Raw genomic sequence first — 15,850 nt, forward strand, 5'->3', positions numbered from 1 at the left:
CCGTCTTTTGTTTTTTCAGTTCTTCTGTTTCTGGACTGTTGGTTTCTTAGCCAGCCCCCAAAACGTGGGTCACGGTTCTTGCCGCAGCCTGGGGCGCGCAGGCGTTCTCTGGTGCTGGTGCTGGGGGCTGCTGGGGAGCCGGAGCTGGGATCCCTGGCGCTGTGTCAGACAGGACAGACCCCGCGTGACCCTTCCCACTGCTGCCAGTTCACTGGGCCATGGGCACGTGTGGGGCGAGTGGATGAGGAACCACCCGCGCCAGGCAGGACACCGGACTCGTGCTGGTTCCAGAAGACGATGTTCGGGCAGGACAAGCACCCTAGTAGCGGTTTCTGACCCCAGGTGGAGTGACTCAGCCTTTCTGTCGTCATTGAGAGGGCGGCGGGGGACACTTGGCGCTCCCCCACCCTCCCGCAGAAAGAGCCGCAATTAGGGGAGGATCGTGAGGTAATGCGCTGGCCGGGGCTCGTGGGTGGAGAGCAGTCTGGAACGGAACACGGAGGCGTCTGTAGCACACTCGGCCGTCCGGGACTCCTCGAGGGTACGGCCCTCGCACCCTAGGACTCGGAAGGAACACGGAGCTCACGTGTCTGGATCCTGACCGGACGAGGTAGGCCTGCCTTCCCCCTCGTCCTCACAGACGTGGCGTGCGTGCGCGTCAGGCCTAGTGGTTTGTATCGGTCCTCTGCCTCGGGGCAGACGTGGGGGCGGCAGGCACGGCACAGCAGGGAGGCCCCCGTGCGGCTGCGCTGCCCCGGAGCAGAGCGGCCTCCGCGTCTGGGCCCGCGTCCTCGCGCACACCCTGGGAGGCGGCCGGTGACGGCTCAGGTGCTTCCGTCCCTGGCTGGGGCTCCCGCCCCCTACCTGCCACCTGGGACAGCCCTGGGTATTGTGGGTACTGGGAGGAGTGGACGAGCAGGTAGGAGCTGTGTGTGTGTGTCTCACTGCCCTTCAGACTAAAGCAATCTGCCCTCAATTAGCTCTCCCATAGGGCCTGCCACACAAGCTGCTTGTTGTTTTTAAGATTTATTTGTTCTTTGAAAGTTACAGAGAGTGAGGGAGAGATACAGCGAGGTCTTCCACATCCACAGGTTCACTCCCCAAGTGGCCACAACGGCCAGGACTGAGCCAGGAGCTTCATTCAGGTCTCCCGTATGGGTACAGGAGCCCAAGCACCTGGGCCACCTACTGCTGCTTCCCCAGGCCGTCAGCAGAGAGCTGGATTGGAAGTAGAGCAGCCAGGACTTGAACTGGTGCCCGTATGGGGTGCTAGCCTCGCAGGAGGCAGCTTTACCCTCTACGCCACAACAGAGGCCCCTGCCAAACAAGGTTTCCAAACACGGAGTTCTGGGAACTTGCCAGGACACGCGGGTAGTAAGTGGCGGAGCTGGGGGTGCCGGGGGGTCTTGGGGGGTGCCGGGGCTGGGGGCTACAGCCCCTTCAGCGAGTCGCCCGGTGACGCGCATGTTCCAGGCTGAGGCGGGGTGAGGTGGTGCTCTGCTCTCCCCCTGGTAGAAAGCATCCTGGTGACAGGCTTCCGGTGTTCACTCATTGGGCGAGTTTGCCGATGCCCCGCCCCCACCCCGGCACAGCATTGGCCGTGCGTCTGGTGTCTGCCGTCTGGAGAAACCATGCTAGCTGGGCTCTGTCCAGGCCAAGTCACAGTGCTGCTGGCGGAACAAGTGTGGGACCAGGGTATGTATGATGAACTGTCGGAAAAACCATCGGAGGCCACAGGAGCCTGCGCCGTCCTTCCACGGCAGTGCGGTGTGGGTGTGTGGGACAGAGCTGTGTGAACAGTTAGCGTCAGGGAGCGCGGGAGCAGTGTCCCGCACTACAGCGCCAGCCCGAGTCCATGGCTTTAAATCCACCCTTACTGGGGCCCTCTCAGCTTGTGGCTTTGACTTCCGTTCAGTGCCCAGACTGTCCTGTCCCCCTGGATGTCCAATGGGAGCCTTAAACTTGGTATAAGGAAAACTTGGACTTCAGCCCCTAGGCATGTTCCTCCTCCATCTTCCCTCCTTGGGCACCGGGGCTGCCATCCGCACAGGTGCTGGAGCACACCGCTCCCCCAGCTGTCCACCAGCAGGTCCTGGACCTGCTCATTTGTGTGCCCCGGCCCACACTACCAGCATCCCCTGGGTGGATGCTATGGGGCCTCCGGCTCATGCCCGCCCCAGTTTGTTCTCCCCGCAGCAGCCAGAGTGACCCTCTGAAAACCACGTCTTGGCACCCCGGTGCCTGTCCTCAGTCTTGGGACAGAACAGCAGCTGCAGGGTGCTGCTTCCCTCCCTCGTGCCAGACCACCCTCACGCTTGCTCCCACTGGCACCCTCCAGCCCCATCCCTGGACCCCGGCCCCACCTCGGGCCACCACCTCTCCAGCCACAGTGTGGGTGTCGCTGCCTCCAGGGGAGCCTTCCCACTGCCCCTCAGCTCTGCCTGGTTCTGGTGCGCGGCGCCTGTCAGTCCTCCGAGCTGTCAGCCCCAGCCACACCAGCCCACAAGAGGTGGGGCTTCCTGAAAAGGCCTTTGTGGCCAGGACGTAAGAGCCGGGAGCTACGCTTGCAGGAGACGGCTGTGGCCCCTGTGGGGCGGCCTGCCTGAAACCCAGGTTCCTAAAGCAGCTGGTTTTTAACAACCCTCGTACCCGCAGCATGAGAAGTACCCTGACTATTTTACATTTACTTCCCTTTTTCCAACACCTGAGTTAGAGCTGGAATGTCGTGTCTGCTTTTGGAAATGATTGTAACTCGGCTGGTTCCTGGGGAGGAGAGCCTGCCTCCCTCTGCAGCCGTGGTGGGCGCCAGCAAGCCTTCTCCGACCCCTCTGGAAGTTCACATTTGTTTCCTCTTCCCCATACTTCAGTGAGCCGCCGTTACCATCGTTCAACACAGATTGCAGAGAGAGCGCGCTCTGGGAAGTTAACCTGGCTGCGGGGTTGAGTTCTGTGTGCACTGGGCACCACCTGCTAAGCCCAGAGGCCTGTGCTGGGGGCTGGGGACGATGGCGAGCAGGACACGCCGTGTAGGAGTGGCGAGGAGGGCTGCCAGCTGCCGGGGCCTCTGCACCACCCAGGGGACAGGGGTTCGACAGAGGCCGCAAGGACCCTGCTTGCCCCCTGCGGCTGGGAGAGCGGAGTGGAAGGGGACGGGTGGAGCAGACAGAGCAGAGGCCGTGCTGGCCTGAACTGGCATGGGGGCAGAGAGGCAGGGAGACCCAGAGATGCTGAGGCAGAATTCACCGGACTGGGGGGGGGGGGGGGGCGACACTGGATTGATGATGTCACCGGCTGAGTGGATGATGGGACGCTCCCTCAGGCAGGTGGCCCCAACGCCGGCGCTGACTGGTGGCTGACACCCTTGGGTTGAGCCGCAGAGCTGAAGAGGGAATGGGGGGTGCTGGATGGCAGTGAAGGCAGGAAGTGGAGACCAGCTGCAGGGGGTCAGGCCACCCACCCAGAAGGGTTGGGGGGAGGCCGGGAAATGGACGTTTGCATTGTGGGTTTTGCAGAGGGGCTGCTGTGGGTGATGACAAGACCTAGGTCATGGGAGTGAGTGGCCGAGGAGACCAGACGGGAGCCACAAGGCCCGGGAGGCCCCCGGCTGGCTCAGCAGGACTGGAGGGCTGCCCTCAGCGTGCACTACACAGGTTGGTCTGTTCAAAGGCCCGGTGGCCGTGGCCCTGGCCCTATAGGGGATGGAGCAAAGCAGCCGGCTAGGGAGGCAGCCCCCACCCAGCGCGGGCATCTGGACCGCAGCCTCCCTCCCTCTGTGTGACTCCCGCCCCGCTGTCGGTGTCTTGGCCGTTCCATCTCCGTTGGTCACCACGCAACACCCTCCTCTGTCTCAGGGGGAAAAGAAGCTGTTTAGTGTGTGTGGTTAGGAAGCCGGCTCTGACGCTGCGGCTGGCCTCTGTCGGGGCTTGTGGGATGGCTGGCGGGAGGGTGGAGCCGGCTCCGGCCTGCCCAGGAGCTCTGGGGAGACCTGAACCGAGCGAGCGATGACTCTCACCTGTGAGTCAGTGTCGCCAATGCAGAACAAAGCCTTCTCTTCCTGGCTCCCATCCACACCCGCCCAGGGCCTCCCCTGCCCCTGTGGGTGACCAGGAGGGGAGGCCGGCGGAGTCGGGCCCATCCCGGGTGAGAGGGTGCCATGCCCGCAGCAGCTCCCAACCGTCAGGAAACCTGGGCCGCTTGACAGGAGTGGAATTTTTCTTTGGCTTGGAGAAATGTGTCACGGTCCGGCACTGTTGTGACAGATGGAAAAATCCTATGTAGGGCACACAGCAGCCTGCCGGGCGCGCGGAGCGGGCGCCCAGGGCCCGTCTGGCACGGCACGGCGGCTGACATGAACCACGGCGCCTCTCAGTGAGATACTCGCGGGCACTTCCTGAAAAGAACGTTCCCCTTAGTATCTCCGCCCTAAGCCGCAGCAGAGGGGAAGGGCCGGGCTCCGCAGGGACCCTCCCGCGCCGTCTGCGGTCAGCCCCGCTGCACCCGTGGCCAGCCCCAGCCCTTTCCCCATCCTGACCTCCCCACGCCCTGGTCCACCCCGCCCTGCTCCCACACGGCCGAGAGCAGACGCCGGGCATCCTCCGGGGTGCATCCTCCGGGGTGACCCCACCCTCAAGCCAGCATCGGCCCCGCCAGTCTGACCCGCGCTCATGGGAGCCCAGGCCCCTGCCCGGTCCCCTGGCCTGCCTCGCCCCCGCCACGTCAGCGGGATTAGGTGTGAGGTGAGCATCCTGCGGAGATGCCCGTGGAGGCACACCCGCCACGCCCGCCCGCGGGACCCTCTCCCTGGGAACCGAGCGCCCCTCCCCGCCTGGAGGTCACGTGGTTGGCCGCGCCCGCAGGGCTGGTCACGTGACGGCGCGCGCCGTTGCCCTGGCAGCCGCTGCAGCGGCCCGGCCTGCGGGGGCGGGGGCGGGGGCGGGGGTGGGGCGGGACAGCCGGTGCAGGCGGGGCCCGGGGGGGGGGGGGACCCTGCGGGCCGAGCGGAAGGAGGGAGGGGGCCGCCACGCTCGGCGCCCCGGCCGCGAGGCCACACGGCCACGCCACGGCCGCCTGCCGGGAGCCCGGAGCCAGCGCAGGGCCGGGCGGGGCGGACGGCGGCGCAGCTCCGGTGAGTTCCGCGGAGGGTCCGCACCCAGCCCTGTGGCCAGGGGTCTGGGCGGGGAAGCGGGGCTGGAATTGGAGCATGGACGGACGCCCGGCTGAGCGGGAAACCGGGCTTTCTCGGGATGGGGCGGGTGGAAGAGAGGTGGGGGTCGGCCAGGTAGCCCCTGGCAGGGGATTCCGGGTAGGGTGCGTGCCCAGGTGGCGGCGGTGGCCAGGGCTTCCCCGGGGGTGAGGACAGGGATGTGGACAGACGCCTCCGGAGGCCCCCGCTTGACAGACACTCTGTGCCCCAGATGTGTAGAGGCAGCCGAGGCGAGCCGACCCCAAAGCCTGCCTGTGGAGACGCTTCCCGCAGGCCTGCGAGGATGCACGGGCCCTCGCCCTACAGGCCTGCGCTCCCCCCGGCAGCCGGCCCCAAGACCATGGGCCCCGAGCCCGTGGGCCCTGGCAGAGGCGGACAGAGCTGCAGTGTGGGGCCCCTGTCTGTGGAGGAAGTGGTTTCTCTGTTAGCGCCAGCAAGCCTGTCCTGAGACCCAGCCCCAGGCCGCCTGTCCCCCCAACACCACCACCCTGGGGGCCTCTGCAGGGCCTAGACCGCCCTGGCCCCTCCCTCTGGATCCCGCCCCCACGTCCCTCAGTTGAACTGTGGCCCCGTCGCAGCTCCTCCACTCCCTATCCACCCCTTCCTCCCGCGTGCCTGGCCCCACTGGCCCTGTCCTAATGCTGACTCGGCGCGGCTTCTGCACACATCTCCCTGTCCCGGCCGGCAGCCCCTACCCCTGGAGCTTGGTGGGACCTGTGCCCACAGCTGGACTTCCTGCCTGTCGGATCCCTGCACGTGGCCAGCACCTTGCCTTTGGGGGAGGTCCCGCTTTGCCAAGACTGTCTTCAGCGCCTCGGAGCGTGTCCCCTGTCCCCGAGCCGGTGGTGCCAGCTGCCCCCGGGCAGTGGCGTCCTCCAAGGTGGGATTCCGTCTTTGGTGCCTAAGTGCTGGGAGACAGACGCTCTGGTGGAGCAAAGTTTAGCCTCGGCTCACCCCGTGCTGTGTCTCCTGTCTTCATGAGACCTGTTACATGTAACACATTTCCAAACCGCACTGTTTTCCGATGTTCGGAGCTAACCAGCCCCAGGCCGGTGAGGGCGTTTCCCTGACGCCTCTCCAAGGGAGGTTCCAGTGACGAGGCACCCGGCTGCAGATGTGGGCGAGCAGCCGAGACCCAGGCACCCCGGGCAGGAGTAGGGCACACAGCTGTTCCCTGGAGGTGCCCCCTGGGCAGGAGGAGCCATGGCCTGTGGCCCGGCAGCGAGGGCAGACAGCTTCCCGAGAGAGCCGGCTCACTCCAGTCCCCACCTTGCTGTGGAATCCTCCCAGAGCTTGGCGCGAACGGATTAAGTCCGTGTCTCCCGATTGCTGACCCTACGCCCGGCACCCCTGCCCCCAGCACTTGGAAACGCCGTGTGTGGCTTTCTCCTGGGGACCACGTGGCGGAATATGGAAGTTAGCACCCAAGGCCGAGTGAGCCGCGAGGTGCCCGTGCCCTAGGAGCAGCCCTGCCGGGTGTGCGTGCGGGAGCCACAGGCGATCACCCATCGCCGCGTGGGTTTAAATTCTCAGATCTGCTCAGAGGAGCCCTTCCGACGTTCGGTCAGTGTCAACGTCCAGCCAGGCGCCCACCGCGATGGCCGCAGGGGTCTCCAGTCAGTTGGAGATCCCATTTCTCGTTGTCTGAAGGTTCCCGCCGTAGCTTGGACGTGGCTCAACTGGAGTTACGTAAGCCGAGTGGTTTCTTAGGGGAACCGTACGGATTAGCGTGCAGGCCGCACTCGCTCCTTGCAAGTTTTATTCCGCGGCTGCACCTGGGCGTCGAGAGCGGCTTACAGGTGCATTGTGTCGTCCGGGGGTTCCGCAGGAGGGGCTGTCCCCATTCTGGGGCGAGGGTGTAGGCAGTGGAGTCACATCCGGGTTCCCTACCCTCAGCCCCGGCTGAAGTGCCGCAGCTCCCCCCCCCCCCCCGACATTCGGAGGTGGCCCGGGTCAGGGGAGTCAGCAGTGCTTTTCGCCAGCCCTGGGTCCCTTCACCCCCCAGCCTTCTCCTGACTGGGGCTTGCGGAAGCAGCAGGAGGCAGATTCCAGGTCTTGGCCACGGTGGTGACTGGTGATGCCTGCCCGACCCTCCATGCCCCGGCTTGGGGACAGCCTCCGAGGGCAGGGCCTCACGCCGTCCCACCTTTGGGCCCCCAGCTCTGGCACAGGCTTGGGCCGTCCCCCCCGGGGGGGGAAGCAGGGTTCCTCAGGATGCTTGAACGTGTCCCCCTCCTTCCCCCAGCCCGGCTCCCACCATGAGCGCTGAGCTCAACGTGCCTGTGGACCCGTCCACCCCCGCCTGCTCGGAGCCCGGCCACAAGGGCATGGATTACCGGGACTGGGTCCGCCGCAGCTACCTGGAACTGGTCACCTCCAACCACCACTCGGTGCAGGCCCTGTCCTGGAGGAAGCTCTACCTGAGCAGAGCCAAGCTGAAGGCCTCCAGCAGGACCTCGGCCCTGCTCTCCGGCTTCGCCATGGTGAGTGCAGGTGCGGCGGGGCAGGTCGGCCCAGACCCAGTTCCTCTTAGAGGACGCCTCTGCGCCCCGAGGGCAGGTGGGGGCCTTTCTCTCAGGATCCCCAGCAGGGATGCCTAGAGCGGCCTCCCTCTCAGGCGCCACCCCGCAGTTTGGGAATCCGAGGGGTTAAGCAGGGACTGAGGGCTCCCCAGGGGTTAGCTGCTGCCCCCTGAGCTCCTGGCCCTGCCCCCGGCTCCCGCCTTCCCCCTGAGTCATCCCCAGGGCAGGAGTCGGTCTGGGCAGGGCCGCGTCTGCCATCTGCCGCCTGCCGCCTGTCTCGCCCCACCTCTGCTGTGTGCCGAGCTGCCGGCAGGCTGGGAGTGACCTGTGTCTGCAGCCCAGAGCCTCTCTCTCTCAAATGGTGGTGGAAGCTGGCAGGCTGTGTCTGAGGCCACGCCCCTGCGGCCGTGAGGACGGGCCACTGGCTCGCATGGTCAGGGAGGGCGAGACAGGGCGGGCCCGGAGGGCCACATGTTTGGGCATAGGTCGGAAGCTTAAAGCTAAGGCTCATTTAGGCCTGGCTTCTGTAAATGTCGTCACCAAAGTGTATCAACTCGTGGCTCACGACGGGCTCACCGCGATTTTCCTCCTGTGGTTTGCGTCACAGTAAGAACAGGAGTGGGCGTTCAGCCCAGCAGCTAAAGCACCAGTTGGGGTGCCGGGTCCCCGTGTCGGAGTGCGTGGGTGTTACCCGAGTGTGACCCCCAGCTGCGGCTCCGGCTCCGGCGTCCTGCGGCGCAGGCCCCGAGACACAGCCACTATGGCTCCGATGACAGCACTGTGCTGACCGCTCCTGGCTCTGGCCCTGCCCAGCCCTGGCTGTCGTGGGCTTCTGGGGAGCGAACCAGTGGCTCCCTCTGTCTCTCAGGTAGACAGAGGGTAAGAAGTTAAGCAGAACGTCCCTCCAGCCTGTGTGTGAGAAGTCTGGATGTCACTTAGAGTTGGCTTCCGGTGTGGACCGCAGAGAGTAGGGGTGCGCCAGCTGTGCCGGCCGGGGCCTGCTTGTGTTCTGACCTTGGAGAGGTGCGAGTATTTCAGGACCTGCTGCCACTGCCTGCCCCCCTGCGTGGGGCCCAGGTCTCAGCTGTAATCACAGCTGTCATTTTACACCCCGACCTGCCAGAGGCCGCCTTTCTAGACTTGAGGGTCCCTCCCCGTTTTTCTGCCACATTGAATTCAGGCTTCAAAACCACAAATTACTTTTTTTTTTTACTTTTTATTTATTTATGTTTATTTGACAGGTAGAGTTATAGAGAGAGACAGAGAGAAAGGTCTTCCTTCCGTTGGTTCACCCCCCAAATGGCCGCCACAGCTGGCGCTGCACCGATCCGAAGCGAGGAGCCAGGTGCTTCTCCTGGTCTCCCATGGGGTGCAGGGCCCAAGCACTTGGGCCGTCCTCCACTGCCTTCCCGGGCCACAGCAGAGAGCTGGCCTGGAAGAGGAGCAACGGGACAGAACCTGGTGCCCATATGGGATGCTGGCGCCGCAGGTGGAGGATTAGCCAAGTGAGCCGCAGCACCTGCCCCACTTTTTTTTTTTATTCGTTTATTTGAAAGGCAGAGTTACAGAGAGACAGAGGCAGAGAGAGGTCTTCCATCCACTGGTTCACTCCCCAAATGGCTGCAACAGTCAGAGCTGAGCCAATCCAAAGCCAGGAGCTTCTTCCGGGTCTCCCATGCAGGTGCAGGGACTCAAGCACTTGGGCCATCTCCCACTGCTTTCCCAGGCCATTAGCAGGGAGCTGGATCAGAATTGGAGCAGCCAGGACTCGAACCAGTGCCCACGTGGGATGCCAGCACTGCAGGCGGCAGTTTTATTCACTATGCCACAGCACCAGCCCCCAAAATCACAAATTAAGGTTGGAAAGCAGGCGCTGTGAATAGTGCTATAAACAGGGAGTGCGAATTCTGGAGACGAGAGGTTCCGGAGGCCCTGGCAACACTCAGAGGTATACAGTGGTGCTAGGTGAGCACGGTGAGCCAGACAGGCCGCGCTGGGCATCCCGAGGCAGCTGGGTGCCGGCCGTGCGCGCCCTGGCCGGGGCTGCACACCCCTGGTGATGACCCTTTCTTCTCCCCGCTTGGGGTGGGCCCTTGGCCCCAGCAGCTTGGAGAAGCCCCCAGCACCCTCGCCCTGTCTTCTGGAGGTCACTCCCCTGGGGAGGTGGGGAGGTCAGTGTCTCTGAGCCTAGGAGCTGAAGAGCCCACCCCAGGCCAGGTGGGGAAATACGCGACAAGCACAGGGCATCGGAACCGCAGCTGGGCCGGCGCTGTGGTGCAGCGGGTGGAGCCATTGCCTGCAGTGCCGGCATCCCATGTGGGTGCCGGTTCGAGTCCCGGCCGCTCCACTTCGCATCCAGCTCCCTGCTAATGCACCTGGGAAAGCAGTGGAAGATGGGCCCAAGTGCTTGGGCCCCTGCATCCACGTGGGAGACCAGGAAGAAGCTCCTGGCTCCTGCCTTTGGCCTGACCCAGCCCCAGCCATTGCAGCCATCCGGGAGTGAACCAGCAGATCGAAGATTCTCTCTCTGCAACTCTCCCTTTCAAATAAATAGAAAAAAAATCTTAAGAAACAGCTGCTGAGTGGGGGCAGGGCCGCGGCCAGAGGGACGCAGCCGGCTCGCCCCGCCGAGCCCCTCTACGTCAGGTCCCCCAGCTCCAACCCCAGAGCGGCTGCCCTGACCAGCGTGTGCCGGTGCCCGAGCCGGAGTTGGCGTCTGGGCGTTCATCCTTCCCTCGACAGATAAGCAGTGCCCGGAGCCCACCCCGGAAAACCTCTGTGTAAACAGTGAGGGGCAGCCCCTGGCCTCTCTCTCCTGGGGGCTCTGTCGGCCCTGTCTGCTCTGAGCAGTGGGCGGCAGCCCGGACAGGCCCACAAGGGCTCTGAGGAACAGCACCCCCTGGCCAGCGTAGGTACGTGTTTATCTGAGAGGCGGAGGGACAGAGAACAGAGACCTCAAATCCGCGGGTTCCCCCCCAGTGCTTGCAGCAAGCAGGGCGGGGCCCTGTATCCGGGCCTCCCGAGCGTTGGGCCATCGTCTGTTGCCTTCCCAGTTAGCGGGAGCAGCCGGGACTCAGACGAGCGCTGCGGTGCCGTGCCAGTGTCACAGCCGGCACCGAGCCCACTGCTCCGCGAGCCTGGCCCTGGCCGCCGAGCGGCTGTTGTGGCTCGGGCCCCAGGCCTGCCCTGACCTCTGACTTAGCACAGGCGAGGGGCGGGGCCGGGGCGCTCACGCTAAGAAGAAGTGGTTGCTGTAGGAGGTTGTGAAATCTTCCTTACAGACTTCTAAATTTTTTTTTTTTTCAAATAGAAGAGAGGCAGTGTGTTGTGTATTTTTTTAAAGTTTATTTTATTGATTTGAAAGGCAGAGAGAAGTCTGCCTTCCTCTCGTTCACTCCCTAAATGCCTGCAACAGCCACGGCTGGACCCTCCACAAGTAGCCGCAGCAGCCACAGTGCCACAGTGGGGTGGGGTGGGGGGCGGGCAGGGAGCCGAGGGGCCACCAGTGGGAGGCCACAGCCCGGAGCTCAGTCCAAGCCCCCCACGTGGGTGGCAGGGGCCCAGCACCCGAGCCATCCTCTGCCAGCTTCCAGAATGCACGTTGGCAGGAAGTGGGGCAGCGCTGGGCTTGAGCAGACACTGACAGGGGACGCAGGGGCCGAAGCAGCCTTTTAGCAGCTACGCCGGACACTTGCCGCCCTCTCACAGATTCTTAAAAAGCAGGGGTGGGGCCGGCATCCCATGTGGATGCTGGTTCGAGTCCCGGCTCCTCAACTTCCAATCCAGCTCCCTGCTAATGCACCTGGGAAAGCAGTAGAAGATGGCCCGAGTCCTGGGCCCCTGCACCCGCATGGGAGACCCAGAAGAAGCTCCTGGCTCCTGGCTTAGGCCCAGCCCTGGCCATTGTGGCCATTTAGGGAGTGAGCCAGTGGATGGAAGACCTCCCTCTGTTTCTCTCCCTCTAACTAACTCTGCCTTTCAAATAAATAAATCTTTAAAAAAAAATAGGAATGGCTCAAATATATTAAGCAAAACCAGTGTGTAGAAAAATCCCCTGGCTATACTTTCTTTAAAGAAAGGAAGGAAGAAAAATTTGAGGGTTAAAGAGAAAGAGAGCTTCTTCCACTGGTTTGCTCCCCAAGTGCCTGCAGCAGCCAGGGCTGGACCATGGGCAAAGCTGGGAGTCGGGGCTCCCAGAGGGGGGCAGGAACCCAAGTACTTGAGCCATCGCCACTGCCTCCCAGGGTCTGCAGTAGCAGGAAGCTGGAGCCGGGAGCCAGGGGCAGAAGTCAAGTCCGTGTGGCCATGGCCACCTGGCCCGGCCTCTCCCTCAGGCCTTCCTGCCCCTCCCTTGCCTGGCGTGTCCGGGAGGTGGGCCTAGTCTACACCCTTCCTGGGATGGGGCCACGGTGGGCCGGGAGGGTGCTGCTGGGAATGGACTTGGCCTGACCGGGGGGGGGGGGCTGGGAGGGGCGTGTTGCTCCCATTGGGGAGAAACCCTTTTGGGTCCGGCCCGCCTGTTGGCCACCTCCTGTCCCAGGGTAGGCTGGGGGCTTCACATTAAGAAGTATAAAACAAATGCTCACAGCCTGGTGGTCCCCACCCTGCACAGTGACCCCACAATTCTTTTTTTTAATTTATTTGAAAGAGTTACGGGGGGTGGGGAGGGAGAGAGGGAGGGAGGTCTTCCATCCACTGGTTCACTCCCCAATTGGCCGCAACGGCTAGAGCTGTGCTGATCTGGAGCCAGGAGCCAGGAGCCAGGAGCTTCCTCCCAGTCTTCCCATGCGGGTGCAGGGCCCAAGGACTTGGGCCATCCTCCACTGCCTTCCCAGGCCACAGCAGAGAGCTGGATGGGAAGTGGAGCAGCCGGGACTAGAACTGGTGCCCCTATGGGATGCGGACACTGCAGGCGGCAGCTTTACCTGCTACACCACAGCGCCGGCCTGAACCCACAGTTCTTTACTCCCCCTTCCTTTTCTCTGTTTAATTAATTAGTTAATTGATTAATTTGAAAGACACAGAGAGCTTCCATCCGCTGCTTCTTTCTCCAAATGGCCACAGCAGCCGGGGCTGGGCTGGCGCCAGGAGCTCGGAGCTCCATCCTGCTCTCCCATGATTCCACCCGGACTCCCCCCGGGCTCTCTCAGTGACTGTCCCCTTACCTGCTGGGACCCCTCCCACACCTCCCCTCTGGTCCCCGGCCCCAGCTGGGCGACACGCCCTGGGGTCTGGAGGATTCCGTCCAGGGTGCACCCGTGAGCCTCGGCCTCCGGGAGCCTCTGTGCGCCTCTTGCAAAGCCCACTCGTAGTGTTTGCCACACAGCCAGCGTCCGGCAGCTGAACCACCCGTCAGCCTGGCTCTGACGCCGGCAGTGGAGCCGTGTGCTGCGGGGGCCTCTGCCCTGGGTCGGCGCCAGTGGCCCAGCTACCCCCTCGCTCCTGTAGGGAAAGCACCCGGAGGGGAGACCCCCCCCCCGCGCCCTGGGCCTCTTTGCTCTGCTCTGTACTCTTTAGATTGTTCCTCGGTGGAATCCCAGGAAAGACAGGGACGTGTGTGATGTTTAAACGGTAAGGGGCCTGCACGGCGGAGCAGCAGGCCAGGCCGCAGCTGGCAAGCCGGGGTCCACGCGGGAGGGAGCACCAGCTGTGAGTGCCGTGGTCTCCGAGGGCCCAGAACCCGGGTGGCCCCGCCCCGCCCCTCTCTGTGGCTGGTGACTCCCCGGGACTCCGTGACTCGCAGGTGGCCATGGTGGAGGTGCAGCTGGAGACGCAGTACCAGTACCCGCGGCCGCTGCTCATCGCCTTCAGCGCCTGCACCACGGTGCTGGTGGCCGTGCACCTGTTCGCGCTGCTCATCAGCACCTGCATCCTGCCCAACGTGGAGGCGGTGAGCAACATCCACAACCTCAACTCCATCAGCGAGTCCCCGCACGAGCGCATGCACCCCTACATCGAGCTGGCCTGGGGCTTCTCCACCGTGCTGGGCATCCTGCTCTTCCTGGCCGAGGTGGTGCTGCTCTGCTGGATCAAGTTCCTGCCCGTGGACTCCAGGCGCCAGCCCGGCCCCCTGCCCGGCGCCGGCGGCCACACGGGCTGGCAGGCCGCCCTGGTGTCCACCATCATCATGGTGCCCGTGGGCCTCATCTTCGTGGTCTTCACCATCCACTTCTACCGCTCGCTGGTGCGCCACAAGACCGAGCGCCACAACCGCGAGATCGAGGAGCTGCACAAGCTCAAGGTGCAGCTGGACGGACACGAGCGCGGCCTGCAGGTGGTCTGAGGGAGGGCGTGGCCCCGCCGCCTGCAGGGGCGTCAGGGAGGGCGTGGCCCGCCGCCTGCAGGGGCGTCAGGGAGGGCGTGGCCCCGCTGCCTGCAGGGCGTGTCAGGGAGGGCGTGGCCTGAGGGTGGGCGTGGCCCCGCCGCCTGCAGGGGCGTCAGGGAGGGCGTGGCCCCGCCGCCTGCAGGGGGCCTGAGGGGGTGCGTGGCCCCGCGGCCTGCAGGGGCGTCAGGGAGGGCGCGGGCCCCGCCAGGTTGCGTGGACACTGCCGGACAGTTCAAGACCAAAGTTCCGCTCCTGTCTTAACGCTGCCATCGCCTCCATGGTCCCCTCAGGAAACGGGGGCTCTGGCTACGAGCTCGGGGGCAGAGACAGACCCGGCCCCCTGGCCCTGGCCCCGGGGCGCAGTGAAGAGCCCGGGTTGAGGAGGCTGTGCTGTCAGCCCTGCCCCAGGTAGGGTTCCAGGCAGCACCCCTTGGGCAGAGGCGTTTCGCAGACCTGGCGCCACTGGCCGGCGGGGGCGGGGAGACTCGGGCAGCGCCCTGAGTTCAGAGCAGGGGCTGTGGAGGGAGACCCGAGGTGGGCGGCGCGGCCGCCTGGCCGGGGGCAGCTGGCAGGGATCAGGGTTCCGGCACGGGCCGGCTCGGCCGAGGGTCGCGGCCTGGTGTTGGGGTCAGGAAGGGGTGTCTGGGCACCCACGGAGGCCAGCGGCCAGAGCGCTCTCTCCCTGCCAGCCCGGTGCCCTGGCTTTGTGCGGCCCCCCAAGCGGGGAAGGACCCCTGGTCCGTGGCCTCTGAGGCTGAGTTGCCACCCACAGGGAAGGGGACAGCCTGGGGAGGACTGGGGCAGTGGGGTCGGTGGGACCCCTCCCCCAGCTCTGCCTCGCTGTGCCTCTCGTGGACACGGGCCACCAGCACAGAGGTTCCCGCTGTCACTGCGCGGTGCGGGCTCTGGTTCTCACCAGGGCGTCTGGCAGGCCTGAGCACGCCCGTGTGTGGCAGCTGCCCCGACACTGCTGTTGAAACTCAGCTTGTCCCGGTCACCAGCGGCGACCCGGGCAGGCGGCCTTGTCTCTCGTTCTGTTGTTGATTTCTCTGTGCTCAGCTTGTGTCTGCGGGGTCTGGGATTGAGACCCCCCTGTGAGTGGGACATCCACCCGGAGCCCTGGCACGCATCTCGCAGCCCGGTCTCCCCACGGCCGCGTCCCCTGCAGCCCCCACCCCCCGTCTCTGCTCCCCTAGAGCCTTCCTGGCATCGCCCCACACCCAGCAGCGGCGGCTGCTACTCCTAGGCGGCCGCCTGGGCTCCAGCTCTGCAGCTGGGAGGGGCTGCGCCAGCCACCCTGTGCCGGCCTGGGGCAGTTACTTCTCCAGACCATAGGCAGAGCCCTCAGCCTGGCCTGGCCCCGTCGGGGTCGGCCCTGAGGGCTCAGCACGGTGCCACAGGGAGGGGAGATGCCACAGCCCCGGGTGACACTAACCGGTGATGCGCTTGGCGGTGTTCGCCCGGAGCATGCCCAGCGCCAGCCTTCTGGCTGCAAGGCACGGCGGGCAGCCTCTGGGGAACGTGACCGTGGGTGCGAGGAGCTGGTAGGGGCTCCTCGGGAGGGGCAGGAGCCACTCCTCAGGGCAGGGAACCACAGGCTGGCTGGCTGGTTCCCGGGGCTTAACCTGACTGTGCAGTGCGCTAAATGCAGGGCCTGGGTGGGCCCGCCCCAGTTCCCCTGGCGGGACGCGAGTGTTTCTCTTAGAAACCGCCAAGGGGGTCTGCTGGGGCCAACCATGGACCTGCGCCAGCTGTCTGCATGACATCCTGTAGCCCACGCGTGGTGTGCGTAGCCATTCT

The 15,850-nt window shown here is 64.8% G+C and overlaps 1 protein-coding gene across 2 annotated transcripts; it reads left to right on the forward strand.

Annotated features, from left to right (window-relative positions):
- The first annotated feature begins 4,618 nt into the window (after positions 1-4,618).
- On the forward strand, positions 4,619-14,109 carry ORAI2 (ORAI calcium release-activated calcium modulator 2). Of its 2 annotated transcripts, none has more exons than XM_017340101.3 (3): positions 4,619-4,736; positions 7,449-7,686; positions 13,469-14,109. In XM_017340101.3, the coding sequence occupies exons 2-3, from the start codon at positions 7,462-7,464 to the stop codon at positions 14,006-14,008; spliced, it is 765 nt and encodes a 254-aa protein (XP_017195590.1). In that variant the 5' UTR covers positions 4,619-4,736; positions 7,449-7,461; the 3' UTR covers positions 14,009-14,109. The 2 variants fall into 2 exon arrangements, with proteins under 2 accessions (XP_017195590.1, XP_008251161.1); XM_008252939.4 differs by lacking the exon at positions 4,619-4,736 and adding an exon at positions 4,993-5,125 and having other exon boundaries at positions 13,469-14,108.
- The last annotated feature ends 1,741 nt before the right edge of the window (positions 14,110-15,850 follow it).

The sequence above is a fragment of the Oryctolagus cuniculus genome, chromosome 19 (genome assembly GCF_964237555.1).
Source record: "Oryctolagus cuniculus chromosome 19, mOryCun1.1, whole genome shotgun sequence".
Classification (NCBI taxonomy): Eukaryota; Metazoa; Chordata; class Mammalia; order Lagomorpha; family Leporidae; genus Oryctolagus; species Oryctolagus cuniculus.